Here is a 15,253-nt window from a genome sequence, read left to right as displayed (position 1 = left end):
ACGCGATAGGCCATGCCGGGCCCTGAAATTTAGGTAAACCAAGTATTCTCGTTCGTTTACAGTCATACTTAAATGTCATCCTAAAAAGTTAGCATGTGGGTATTTACTTTGAACTTTTACGTAGAGACTGGTATTTGGCATGACAGAGTCTTCCATTTATAAAGTATGATGTGTATTAAGCTATGGCTACAGCTGAAAGAAAAGAAAAACAAAACAGTATATCGAATCGAACAGTGATTCCCACTTGATAAAATTGTATTTATGTGAATATGATCGTGTGGCGTTAAAGGTTGAAATTAGGATGATGTCACTAATTACACTTACGGGCATGGCGTAATGGTGGTAGGTAAGTAGTCTGAGCTTGTGAAATTTTATACAAGTTTCTCTGTTATTATTTTAGGATTGTAAAAGTACGTTCAAAATATTACGACAATTTGGTATACAGCTGCTTGATAATACAGTATTGTGAGACAGAAAGAAAATTATGGTTTGATATGAGTGTATTATTTTATTATGCTATAGTTAGTATGGTATATAGATAATCTTTTTTTTACTAGTACTAGGCCTAGCCACAGTAACCTTGCGCATACGAATAGGAGTCGGTAAATTTAACTAATTGTATTACTCTTTAGTGGTGCATAGATTTAATAATTTAAATATCAGCATTGCATTTCGGTGTATGTTGGGTACGGTGTTACATTTACAATGACATATATTGTAAGTTACTACTTAGTGTGTTTTCTTGCGTCAAAGCCACATCGGGCTATCTGCTGAGCCCACCGAGAAGAATCGAACCCCTGATTTTAGCGTTTTAAATCGGTAGATTTACTGCTGTACCAGTGGGGAAGTTACTGTTCAGTAAATTAACTTATAAATGGTAGTTTCAACCCAATTTTACAGGTTAATTTTTAGTGATAATAATGTGTTGAATTACTTTGTAAAACTTAAAAAAAAAGCCATGCAGTTTTTAAGTTTCACTAAGTTCACACGTACGTTTTGTTAAAAAAGGAAGAAAAACCTATAATTTTACAAATAATTTAAAATTGTAATGTTTCATATCTTACAATTTTGAAACTTGAATATTTCTTCGAATTGTTATTATCACTTTATGAAGCTAGTATGAAAAGCATTACTGGCTACAGGTATAACCAGCATAAGTAAAGAAGTTTAAACTAGCTCATGTCCAAGAGCTGTAGTGTTAATTTTTTGAGAGGATGTAAGTATAATCATTGGAATCTTTACTTGTACGAGTTTAAATTTGATAACTGAATAAAAGAAATATACTTGCCAGTCCTAATAGTGCTTAGTGGTAGTAGTACTAGTAGAGCTATATTTTTGCATGTTCATAGCTTAGAAACTATGATGGTTCATGCAAATTATTTTAAAAAAAATCTGTTAAACTAGTAAAGAAATACAGCAAGAATCTTTACTTTGGAACTCAACAGTATAAGTGGATAAATTAAATTTATTAAAAATAATACATACAACAAATTTATATAATTTGTAGTTATTGTAAACAGAATGTAGGACAATTTTCAGGGTAAGGTTAAATTTCATTTTAGAGATAGGCTTCATTTAAGTAGGTTAGGTGACAGGATATATGGGAAAGCTCTAAATAATTTATTATTAAATAATTAAACTTGTACAGCAGTAGAGTGTTTTGGGATTGGTTAGTTAAAGCAAAGAGGATGTGGTAAAAAGGTTTAAATTTATCATAATTAAAATAATAATTTTACCAAAATGTTTATATTATTTAAAAATAAATAGTATATTCAAGAATAAGCTTGACATAGTTGTTGTTGTTGTTATTCTCGTGTTAGGGATAAGATTGTGTCACTGGTGACACTGCAATCCATTACCTTGATTTGTATAATACTGCTGCTGCATAAACATTTTTATGTTTTTAATTATTCTTCATTTGGTGAAACTCTTGCAACACCCATAGCAACTTGCTGCAGTACACAATTTGGAAAACACTTGAGTTAGAGATTGTCTTAAATGGAAGAATGTAATACAGGGAATTATTGAAACTTGGCTAAATTTGAAAAACACTGACAATGGGAATTGTTTTGAAATTCTGGATTGTGAGTTATATCAGTGATAGGCTAAATAGAATATAAAGTGGCTCTAAATTCAGGAGATGTACTATAGTATTTTGAGTCTGAAGACATAAAGGATAAGGTCATCAAGAGGTTCAGTCTGTAAGGTTACAGTCAGTGTTTTGTTAGCAGTTATTACACATTGTCTCAGGAGTAGATGGATGATATCAGTGAGAAATTGTATTATGATTGTTATAAATAAGGATGGATATTGATATAGTAATTACACTGCACAACAATTTTTTTGAAAAGTTTTGCATCCTGAAAAGTTTTTGGTGATTGTGACAGGTACCGGTGGGTATGCACAAATATAGTTTTGGTTTTGCTTCATCATGTAGGAACTCTGAGAAATACAGTTAACTGTTTACTGACAATAACATATTTAATTGTGTTTATATTTCTAATGTATAGTTAAAAGTGTTTTGCTCCTGATTTTCATTTGTATTCAATGTCCGGTGCATCACGTTGCAGTGTTCAACAGTAGTCAGCAAGCATTGACAGATTCCAGTTGCCCTAATATTGTTTTTCCATTGTAGCAATGTCCTGGTGAAACTGAAGATTTCAATGAAATGGTACATGATGGGCAAATTTGGATGTGATTTTCGTGATAAGCAGCCAAAAATCTATAAGGAACACCTAACAGTGTTCAAGAAGCAAAACTTTTGTTGTGTAGTATTATTGGATATATTAAGTTTAGATATAGTGATTAGGATAATATGAAGTCAGGTGGAGTAGCAGAGAAGTATCTTTAAATGATTCAGAATAGTCTTCAATGCTGAATGGTCAGAGAGTCAACCAAAGGGATGAATTTTTTTTTTGTTAATTACCAATAAATATGTGATTTCAGGAGTTGAATTTCGGTAATATAACTTTGAGATGGATGATGATTGTGTAATTGTTTGATAGGTTGTAGGATGGATAAAATTACAGGAAACTATACATTTGGATAAAAATAAATCAGGAAATAGACTTATAAGAAACAGTTGGCTGATAATATTCAAACATGTTGAAGGTATACAGAATGATTAAAATGGGTACTGAACCTTTAATTAAAGGATGCTAATTGTGATCTTTTTTTTTTTTTTTAGACTGAGTTCTAAATTTTTAGATTCTGTGGAATGTATTGGAATTGATCTAAATTATGTAAATATTAGTGAATTGGTAGTAGATAAAAAGACGGAGGTAAGGATAACTTTCCATCCTGGAAATGGTTTTATTAATTTCCACCAGGTAAGTGTCCTTTTTTAGCTAAGGAGGCTAAAACTGTGAACACTATTCCAAGTGAGGCCTAACTAGTTATTTGTGTATAGTGATAATTACTTCTTTCAACTTGTAATTAATATCTACAAATGCATTTTAAGATGCTGTTAGTTTTATTCATAGCAAAAAGCATGGCTTCAGTACCAGATATTTTGTGTACAAAAAGCCTTGTAATGTTTACCAACAACCTGCACAATTTTGTAAATATATGCATTGCATACATTATCAAAAATCAATGTATAATTATTTCATGGATACTTTTATAGTGACAAGTTGGATAGATTCTACCAAACCTGTAATGGAAGGGTTAATTAGTATTTCTCCCAGTGCTTATCATTGTGATCTTCATTAATCCTCTGTGTGGTACCTTGTCAAAATATATTTGAAAGCTTATGCATGCACAGTCCATATCCTCTCCATTATCTAGTTAACAATCAGCATCCTTGAAAAGTGTATTCATATTAGTGAGGCAAGTTTTCCCTTTGATTAATCTATGTTGCTTTTCATTTACAAAATCATACTTTACTACCAAATTACATTGTAAAGCTTGTTTTTAATTAACTTAGGTTCCATAAATTTTTCCCTCTGTGAAAGTTTGAATAACTGGTGTATAATTTCTAGTTCAGTAGTTGTCACTTTTTTTTTTTTAATAAAGAGTTATAAAATTAGGATAAGCATTAGTGTCTCTCCACCTGTCCACTGTATATTTAAACATGTCCAGCAGTATTACTTTTTGATGAATGCCATCATGCTGTTAATCACAATTAATATTGTTTAGTGAGTACATTTTACAGCTCCCATGGAGAAATGACATGATGCTTATTATTTTTGCATGTCTCATGTGGAGTATTATGACCTGTAAGGGAAATGACCTTGTGTAATGTTGTGTTTCATATTTCAGTTTTGATGATGACTATAACATGCAGTAACCCTAGATGGTGATTTGTTTGCTTGTGGTATTTTATAGTTCATTAAAAACAAGTTATTAAAATAATTTGAGGAAAATGTGTTTAAACTAACATATATTATCTGACTTTATCAAAAACTTTAACCATAACTAAGTTGTTTAACCTTATCAAACTACTTTCTGGTGTGCTGTAGTGACTTTCAAGGCCATATGTAGATACCTGTCTTTGAAGATAGATATCATGGTTATTATTTATTAACCCTTTCACCTTAGGGTTGCTATAATATACACAAGTTTGTCTACATTTTTGCCCATTAAGTATTTGCACTATAACTTTTGATACAGTGTGTATATCTTCACAAAATTTGGTATACTTTTAGTAAAGATTAGAGGATGTTTCATACACAAAAAAAATCAGATTGTTTAATGAGATACGAGGTTCTTGTTTTATATTCTATCTTGTCAGTATTAGTAATTTTTGTTCCTAATTTGTATAAAATTATAGACTTAGTATTTTGCATCATAAACATCTAATTTTAAACAGTGCTGCATTTGTCATACCAAGTGACTCACTAAAATGTGTATTTAGGTGTTCTTTGAATATTTACTTTTAAATTAAGAAATTAATCTGTATATAAATTTTGAATTATAATCTACAGTTTGATACCAAATGTATTGACGTAAATTCATAAAGTAGTAGTTCAATAAAAATTTGAATGCAAGTCAGCAAAGGCTATGATATGCTTTTGACCCATGATCTGTCATGAAGTGGTTAAATAGTCATTTTTCATAGTTGCATTTTACCAGTGACCTTATTTTTAATTATGTAGTCAAAACATGTTTCAAGAAAGTGGACTTAATTCCAGAACTCCAACCATATGATTTCTTTTTAAAATAATAAAAGTAAATGTTTTACTTTGTTACTTGCTGCATAGTTATCTTCTACAATATTTAAACCTCTTAGAAACTACAACTGGGGAAGAAAACAAACTGAAAAATACTAACAATATCAGTGAACTGTGTGACAGGGTCTGATCACATCTCTCTTATTTTTTAAACACAAAGCAGAGATCCATCTTTCTTAAATAATTAGTTACTCATACACATCTTGGTAGATAACTATCTTTTTATACCAGTAATTCAAAGTAGTGCTGATAATTTAAGTATTTGTTCTTTCATCATATTCCAGAACAACTTTTTGCAACTTCAGATTCTTCCAGTATTCTATTAGCCAGGTGTTAAGAAAAAATACTTTTTGAAATACCTATCTCAAGTAAAACTTTCAAGAAGTTGAAAATGGTAAGTATTGGATTTGTTAATAAGTAAATGTTTTTAGATTACAAGTACACCATCTATTACATTTAAGTCATTTTGTTTGCATTTGTACTTCTTCCTCCTTGTTTACAGGTTTGGATATTTGCTAACTTAAGATCTTTCACATGTTTTAATGGATTGGCATGTCCAAGTCCATACGAGTTCAACACTTTCCTGTTCTTTCCCACAGGAACTTGGAGTCCTTCAGGGCTGTGTCTTGAGTGTCACACTTTTCATTATAAAGATTAATGACATCAGTGGATATCTCCTCCCTACAGTTGCAAATGAACTTTATGATGACAACTTTCCCATCTCATGTCAATCATTGAGCATGAGGTTTATTGAGCAGTAGCTACAGACTGTCCTCAATTGTTTACTGAAGTGGACCACAGCAAATGGTTTTACCTTTTCTCTCAGACTGTTTGAATGCACTTTTGCCACCAACAGGATATTCACTAAGATTCCAAATTCTGTCTCGGAGAATTTGTGTTTCCTGTGGTACTTGAGTAAACATTCTTGGTGTTTATACTTATCTGTAAGCTGACTTTCATTCCACACGTCAAGTGTACAAGGGCACTGAACATCCTCTGTGTCCTCTCTTCCACCTCTTGGGGAGTGGATTGATGTTCCATACTAAAGATCTGTCATGCTCTCATTCAATTAAAATTGGACTATGAGTCCATGGCTTTGCCAGTACCCTGGCCTCGAAGATGTTTAGCCCCGTTCAACATCTGGGGCTTCGACTCTGCATGGAGGCTTTTCACACTTCGCCAGTCCATAGTTTGTACACTGAGTCTAATGAATCTTCTCTATGCCTCTGCTGTTTGCAACTGTTTTTACTGTATATTACTAAAATTTGATATTTACCACATAATCCCACCTGGTGTTGTGTTTTACTTCTACAGTGGACCATTCTTCTTTTGTATCTAGGTGCAGTTGGCTGAATTTGGTCTGTCCTTGAATGATGTTGCTGTCTCCAGAGGTCAGCCCATCCCATTATGGCTTATTATAATCTCTAAGTGTGACCTTTCTTAGAGTCATCTGGAGAAAATGGGTACTCCCAATTAGAAGTACTGTCTTCTATTTGCCAAACATTTTTCGAACCATCCTTTCATTCTTTTTTATACAGAAATCAGGTGACTCTGTGGGCTCTGCCATCATTTGTTATAGTTCGGTGGTTGCATACAGGTTCCCCTTTGCAGTTTCTTTATTCATTGTTGAATTGTATGCCATTTCTCTCACCCTGGATCATGTAGAAGTTATGCATTACAAAAACTGTACTGTTTATGCCTATTCACTTAGCTCTCTACTGGCCTTGCAGTTGCTTCTTGTTAGTTCTATCCCTGTCCATTTCAATAATCAAAACTGTCTGGTTCATTTTTCTTTATCTTCCATTTCTCTCCAGTTTTTCTGAAAACTGGGCCATATCAATATTCATGGGAATGAGCTCTCTGACACTGCAACTAAGTCCATCTGCTTTTGTGCTGTTATGGCCATGCCTGTACTATACGTAACTACGGTCCTGTACTTAAGGGTTGGGTTTGCTCCAATTGGCAGTCGACTTGGAGTGAACAGTGTGATAACAAGCTTTTCCAGGTAAAACCTTCAGTTGCTGTTTGGCTGTCTTTTCTCTGTAAGGATTGGTAGGAGGAAGCTGTTCTGGCTTGGCTACATGTTGGTCACAGTTTGTTAAGTCATCATTTTCTTTTTTTTGGGATCAGTGCACCAATGTGTTGTCTGTGTGACACTCAAGTCCCAATAGCCCACATTTTACTGTTGTGCCATTGTTATGACTGTAATCAATGGCACCATTTTAGATGTATTTTTATCATTGATTCACCTTTGATGTTAGACAGTGTCATTGGCAATGGTCACACTGTCCACCTTAGTTGTTTTTAAATTTTTAAGGGCTATTGGTCTTTTCAATTTTGTTTAAGTTTTTAATTAAAAAATTGGACTTTGTTTCAGCATGATTCATTTTTTACTTATTGTAATAATTTTACTTTAATTTTTTTTTTTTTACTGGTTGTTTGGTTCAGGTAGCTTAGTTGCTTTGTGCCAATAAACCCCAACCAACCAATCAATCCTCTCACATGTGGCTTCTTTGCTTTTAGGTTCTTCTGGGGTGGAACACTGTCATATAACAGTTGTTTACCATCCTATTCTTATAGGAACATATAGTCACCTTTTTTTAATTCTTCAATGGTCTGTTTTTTTTTGTAGCTGCTCTTGTGATTTCTGCATCACGTGAAATATCTGTGGTAGTAAGTTCTGTATACTGTTTGCTCTTTTGTTACATTCTGCATCACTCCCACCTTAATTCATGTTCCATGTCTGTTACCTTCCCATCCATTACCTGTCATACCTATGAGTTTCTTCTTTCTTTGTGTACATGCAAAGCTGATTGAAGTTCTGGATCGATTGGTCCCACCTCAATCATTTCTCAGTTCTTCTTAGTTTTATCATATAGTCTTTAATCACAATCAGGTGGGCAATTTCTTCAAGACTGAAAATGACTTCAGTACACACCTTCTTTTACATTTCCCCTCGATTTGGATTCCTGTACGTGGTGAGGGGACCTCCCAGAGAAGGTTCTGTTCTTACAGTTTACCTCTTCTGGGATCTAAACCTCCACCTGCGTGTTTGCTGTGCGTGGTAACCCATGAAGGGGAGGAAAGAATCCTGGTTGTTGAGGCAACTTTGGCCTTGAATTCCTGTAAATGGGCAGTCTTGGGGTAGCTCACCCCCCAGGATCATTTGGGCCAGGGTCAACTGAGTACCAGCATAGGATGTCCACAATGGGTGTTGTGGACATTGTGTCTGACACTGGTGTTTGGGTATAGTGCTCACAAAACCCTGGCATTGCTGCAGTGACCTTAAGGCACTGTAGTGCATCCCCTTGTAGGGCTCCATGGTGGGTGGGGTAAGTGAGCACTGAAAAATTTTCTATTTATTATGGACACTCCTAAAACAAAAAAAATAACACAACTTGAAACCATTGAGAAAAACCCAACTACTGGAAAATAACCAAGTATTGATGAATCTTTACAGCCTAACTCACCACTTGAATCTGTCCCACAATTCCTAATTTTGCATTCCTTAAGTAACAAACCTCTAGGGCAAATGTCCCCATTTTTTATTCAGAAGGGCTTAGAAGTGCTTGCTGGCTCCCCTAAATCTGTAAAAAAGTTATGTTCAGGAGACATCTTAGTGGAAACATCTTCATCACTGCATTCCAAACTCCTCCTGACATCATGGGGGACATACCCATTGAAGTTACTCCTCATTTCACTTTGAATACTTCCAGAGGAGTCATAGTTGAAAGAGATTTAAGAACTGTCCTCGAATCGGAGATCCTCACAGGTCTCATCAGCCAAGGTGTCACAGTAGTATGCCGAATCTTCACTTGAAAAGATGGAATTCTGGAACCAACAAATGTTCTAATACTAATACTTACTGTACCTCGTCCTCCCACCACAATAAAAGCAAGATATCTGAATTGTAAGTGCAACCTTATATTCCAAATCCTGTACGATGTTTCCATTGCCAACGATTTTATCATTCAAAACAATCTTACTATGGTTCCTTGACCTGTGCCCGTTGTGGTGGTAAAGACCATAATGCCACCAAATGCCAACTTGTACCACATTGTATAAACTGTAATGGTATGCATCCTTCTTATTTTACCTCTCAAGACAGTTAACAATCTCACTTACAGAGGCTCGAAAGTTATTATTACCTATTCCAACCAGAACTTATGCTGCTGTAACCCATTCTTCTACTACAGTAGAAGTCCAAATAGACCATACCCTATACCCTACACAATCATAACCAGCAAATTTTAATGAAATGCTTCCCAAAATCAACACAGTTCACGAATCAGTGTCTCCTTCCATCTCTGTCCTGACCACAGCTTCCAGTCATTGCCGAACTTCACCTTCTTCAAGTCAACATGTTTCCATGGGGTCTCCCTCTCTTAATACCTCAAAAATTAAACAAACAACTTGTTCTCACCTTCAGTCATTAGCACATGTACCGTTAAATTCAGACCTGACCATTCGAGCTAGAGCAGGATCCATAGAGGGTGATAGACCCACATTCAATAAAGAAAAAAAAATGCGGTTTTAAGCAGAAGGACTCTCTGTCGTCTTCTCATCTGAAATGATTACTCATGGCCACACTAATCCAATGGAACTGTCAAGGTTTCCAGTCAAATGTGACTGACATCAAAGATCTGATTGACTTTTATCATTCCATGTCTTTCTTTCCAGGAAACATTTCTACATCCTACAAATACAGTTATTATTTTCCACTATTCATTATACTGGAACAACAGGCTATGTGTAGGATGGGGACATGGGGGAGTTGCATTGCTGGTTGATCAGCATGTGCTTACCCGGTCCCTGTCATTAACCATACCGTTGAAGGCTGTAGCCATTCGTGTCTCCTTAAGTTGTACCATCACTATTTGCTCTGTATACCCTACACCTGAAATGCATTATAATCAATCAGACCTCGATACCCTCATTGAGCAACTGCCTACTCCGTTTTTAATCTCGGGAGATTTCAATGGGCATAATTTCCTCTGGGGTGGTTCCCGTATTGATATGAGAGGGTGCGCCATAGAGCATATGCCCCTGAACCACAACTGGGCTCTATTCAATACTGGCTCTTACACATATTTTCATGCACCTAGTCAGTCATTTACAGCTATAGACCTTTCTGTCTGTTTCCCTTTGCTGCTCACTCACTTTTCCTGGGAGGTTGACATTATTCCATGAGGTAGTGATAATTTTCCCATCATCTTACAAGAGATTGGCCATGATCAGTACCACCTGACCTATGTACCTTAGTGGAAGTTGGTCCAGACCAACTGGCCTTCTTTCACTACTCTCTCAGAACTTGATCATGCTATCTTATATAAATCAACCATAGATGATTGTATAGCAGCAGTAACCAACAGTATTATACAAGCTTATACTTACTATAACCTCAACATGTTCCCTACGGCATCCCCACCCATGGTGGAATTCTGTCTGTTCTATAACACAGAAAACTTGGAAGCATGCTTGGAATAAATTTTGAAGATACCCCACGCTCTGAAACCGCATTGCATTTCAGCAAGCCCGTGCACACGCTCGGCAAGTTAGATGTCAAAGCCAGAAGGAATCCTGGATTAAATACACCTCCTGCATTTTTTCAACCATCAGCACAAAAGTTATATGTGATAAGATCATGAGGGTGAGTGGAAGATATACTTCTGTCCCCCTCTCTATCTTAATATCTGATGGCCATGAAGTTGCAAATGCACAGGGCATTTCTAATACTCTTGGGGACCTCTCTTGTGTATCTAGCTCTTCAAACTTATCACCTTCCTTTTTAGCCATTAAAATACAGGTGGAGCATCTGCCTCTTTCCTGTTCAACTGACCATTCCTATGACTACAATCAGCCTCTTAGATTGATGGAACTCAAACTTGCTATTCATCGGTCTGGCAATACTTCAGTCGGACCTGATAATGTACATTATGAGATGTTATACCACTTCTCCCAGAACTCTTTTACTATTCTCCTAGCTGTCTTTAATCAGATATGGCAGGAGAATGTCTATCCATATGCTTGGTGACAAGCTATCATACTCCCTATTCTAAAACCTGGGAAGAATCCAATGATTCCTTCAAATTACCATCCCATTGCTTTGACAAGTTGTCTCAATAAGATTTTAGAGAGGATAATTAGTACCCCCTCGTTTGGTTTCTTGAATCAAATAACCTCCTCTCACCTACTCAATGTGGGTTCCGAAGACAACGCTATACAATAGACCACTTAATTTGCCTTGAAACATCAGTCAGAGAAGCCTTTTTAAGGCAAGAACATCTTATTACTGTTTTTTTTTTATTTAGAAAGAGCTTACAATAGAACATGAGATATGGCATCTTATGAGACCTTCACTCATATGGATTGCATGAAAACTTACCCCTTTTCATCTAGCAATTCTTAATGAAGTGCAGATTCCAAGTCCGTGTGGGCTCAGCACTTTCTCATTTTTTCCACAGGAACTTGGAGTCCCTCAAGGCTGTATTCTGAGTGTCACACTTTTCCTTTTAAAGATTAATTCCATCAGTGAACAGCTTGCAAACTGTCTTTTTGTTGATGACTTTCACATCACACGTCAGTTATCAAAGATGAGATTTATTGAACGGCAGCTACAAACTGCAATCAGTCAGATACTGAAGTGGACCATGGCAAATGATTTTAAACTTTCACCCTCCAAAACCGTTTGTATACATTTCTGCCACAAACGTGGAATCCACCCAGATCCAGAACTATGTCTTTATGATGTTGCACTTCCTGTCGTCTCTGAGGAAAAGTTCTTAGGTCTTATACTTGATTGTAAATTAAATTTTATGTTGCACATCAAGCAACTTTGTATCAAATGTCTAAAAGCATTGAACATTCTCCATGTTCTCTCTTCTACTTCTTGGGGAGCAGATCATACTCCATACTCAAAATTTATCGTGCCCTCGTCCGATCCAAACGTGACTATGGGTCTGTGGTTTATGGTTCTTCCAGAACCTCAGCACTAAAAATGTTGGATCCTGTCCATCACCAGGGGCTTCGACTTTGTACTGGAGCTTTTCATACTTCACCCATGCAAAGTCTGCATGTGGAATCTCATGAATCCCCTCTATATATTCGCCATTTGCAACTGTCTCTAATGTATGCTTCCAAACTTCGATCCTTACCACAGCATCCTACCTGGAGTTGTGTTTTCCAATCACAATGGACCACACTTTTTAATAACAGAAAATCTGCCATTGTTCCTTTTAGTTTCCGTATCCAGGCAAAATTAGAAGATTTGGATTTATCCTTCAATAACATTGCAGTTTCTTCAAATCAGCCTATTCCACCATGGCAAATTACTGTCCCCAATTGTAACCTATCTTTGAGTCATCTGAGGAAAGCAGATACACCCGATTGGAAATATTGCTCTTTCTTTGCTGAACATCTTTCATATGATCCATCTATTTCTATACAGATGGTTCCAAATCAGGTGACGTAGTGGGTTCGGCCATGGTTTGTGACACACAGACTCCCCCCTACAGTTTCTGTTTTCACTGCCGAATTGTGTGCCATCTTTCTTGCCCTAAATCATATTGAAATAATGCAATATACAAATTGTACAATATATATGGACTCACTCAGCTGTCTATTGGCCCTGGAATCATTCCATGATGGTTACCACCCTCTTCTCATCAATATAGAAAACAAACTGGCCCATATTTCTCTCTCATCTGTCTCTGTCCAATTCTTTTGTATTCCAGGTCATGTTGGTATTTGTGGGAATGAGCTGGCCGACAGAGCAGCAAAGTCTGTCTATTCTGGATCTATCATCCCAGTACCCATTCCATACATGGACTATGGTCCAGTTATCAAATCCAGACTGTACACCAGATGACAGGCAACCTAGAATGAGCAACACAATAACAAGCTTTTTCAAATCAAACCTCCTCTTGGTCTTTGGCCCTCCTGCTTCTGTTGGGTTGAAGAGAGAAGGTTGTTTTGGCAAGGCTACGTGTTGGTCACAGTTTTTTAACCCACCACTTCCTTTTATGTGAAACTGCTGCACCAATGTGTGGTCTATGTGGCTCTCAGATCACAATCATCTATATTTTATTATCATGCCGTCGTTACAACCTAGAACGACGACACCATTTTAAAGATATTTGTAAGGTGGATTTTCCTTTGACTTTGGCCCATGTTATAGGTGATACTGCCCATCTCACTCATGTTTTTACATTTTTAAGAGCCATTGATCTTTTACACTTAATTTAAGGTTTTTTATCAGTCTATATAATGTTTTAGCATGATTTCTTTTACACATTTCAACTTTTATTTTGACTGGAAAGGCCAGAAATGTACAGAATAGATTATATATTCCTTGCACCTGAAGAGTTAACTATATGTAAAAACAGCTGGTATGGGTTGAGAAAATTTTTATGTAGCCATTTTTAAATGTATATATTTTTCTCTACAATTGGTTTTCTCATCATCATGGATTATGAAGAGTTAACTGCTCCATACAAAAGTGTCAATTTATTTGGAAGAGGAATTTATAAAGACAATCATTATGGGGCTTCCCCCTCAGTCCCACGTTTTCACCACTATGAACAAATTTAGTTGAAAATACCCGCAGTGTTGGCCTTACTAGTGCATTCCTTTCTTTTGAAGAAAAAGAGACAGCAAAATCATTCCAATGTAGAAACAATGGCAGTCAAAAATATGGATCCCACAGAAGATGTTCAGTACTATTCCACAGAGCTTCATCAAGGGACTAGGAGGTTTGGCTTCAATATCCAGGGTGGTAAAGTTTCAGAACATGCCTCTCTTTGTCCTTAGGATAGTGAGAAATGGACCAGTGTATCAGGATAACAGGCTAGAGGATGGCAACCAGATAATGAAAAATTGATAAAATCAACACCAAAAATATGACTCATGCAGAAGCAACAGAACTCATCAGATAGGGTAGCAACAGTGTAAGATTGCTGGTTTAAAGAGGAAAGATGTCTTCTACTCTTACTGATCAGCCAAGTCCTCCTGGTTCTCAACTGTCATCAGTTTCAGTGGTACTTCATGGTCCAAGCAGTCAGAGAACCCCTCAAAGACCCCCAGAAGCAGATGTTAAAATGAAGAGATATGTACTTATGGAATTATGGCATTCATTCTTGAGTATCTATGTACAGAAAACTTCAGGTGACTGACTGCAATTTCGATCTTGATGCTTCAGTCTTCTTGGCAAGTCTTAATTTTACGCATCTTAGTTTTTATTATTCTTTTGAACTGAACCCAGGACTGGAAAGGCCAACTTCAGCTGACTGTCAGCAAGGGTGTACTTCTTGCTTCAGTCTTCCTGGCAGTTCCTAATTTTACATATTTTACTTTTTACCTTAATTGCCCTATACCTATACTGTACCACATCTTGTCTGGCACAGATAGCCTTGTAGCTTTGTGCCAATAAACATTGAATACCTACCTACCTATCTTTTATATTTCTTGGGAACGTATCTTAGATTTTTCTTATCACATAATTTGGTACTATTTTTGTGCCTTGCCCCTTGGACTTGTTTCATTTCTGTCTTTTGTTGTCTGTGATTAACTCATCTTGGGGATTATACTACCACCGCTACTTCAACGTCTGGTTTTATTAGCACCTGCTGAATGGGATGGTCATAATGTACTCATTTTCTTCTTACCCAAGCAATTTGAGTGGCTGGATTTTCCATTTGACTTAGTTTTTCCTGTTCCATATCTAATACTATTATCAGTTTAGGGAGTGTTCTTTTAACACACCTGCCTATCTAGTGACCATCAATTCTCCACCTTAAATACATTCAAAGGACTACTCCTATATTATTTTATTATATGTTATTTTTCAGGGGACTATTCCATATTTTGCCTAGGATCCTGATTTGTGGCAAGTGGTGTCTGTCTAGGTATACTTCTATTGCTTTTATCATTATACTAAAACCTGCAATGTAAGGCCATGTTGACTTCATTTTAATAATTTCCAGGGCCACAAAATGCATACTTTTTATAACAATTACATAAATTGAAGATAGGGTGTTCCACAAGATTGTTTGTAGGTTATTCCTTGCGATATATTTGCTCTATAA

The 15,253-nt window shown here is 36.1% G+C and overlaps 1 protein-coding gene across 2 annotated transcripts in view; it reads left to right on the top strand.

Moving 5' to 3' along the window:
* The first annotated feature begins 209 nt into the window (after window positions 1–209).
* The window catches only part of LOC143226023 (AP-1 complex subunit sigma-2-like), a 34,484-nt gene continuing 19,440 nt past the window's right edge, over window positions 210–15,253 (top strand). Inside the window, exons 1-2 of one of the 2 annotated variants that reach the window (XM_076456394.1) lie at window positions 210–346; window positions 5,456–5,565. In XM_076456394.1, coding sequence (XP_076312509.1) covers window positions 5,563–5,565 — 3 coding nt within the window. In that variant the 5' untranslated portion in view covers window positions 210–346; window positions 5,456–5,562. The remainder of the gene's footprint in view (window positions 347–5,455; window positions 5,566–15,253) is intronic. The other variant, XM_076456393.1, reaches the window with a different exon arrangement.

This window comes from Tachypleus tridentatus, chromosome 9 (genome assembly GCF_004210375.1).
Source record: "Tachypleus tridentatus isolate NWPU-2018 chromosome 9, ASM421037v1, whole genome shotgun sequence".
NCBI lineage: Eukaryota > Metazoa > Arthropoda > Merostomata > Xiphosura > Limulidae > Tachypleus > Tachypleus tridentatus.
The sequence above is the reverse complement of the archived record's forward strand: the minus strand, read 5'-3'. Positions and strand labels throughout refer to the sequence as shown.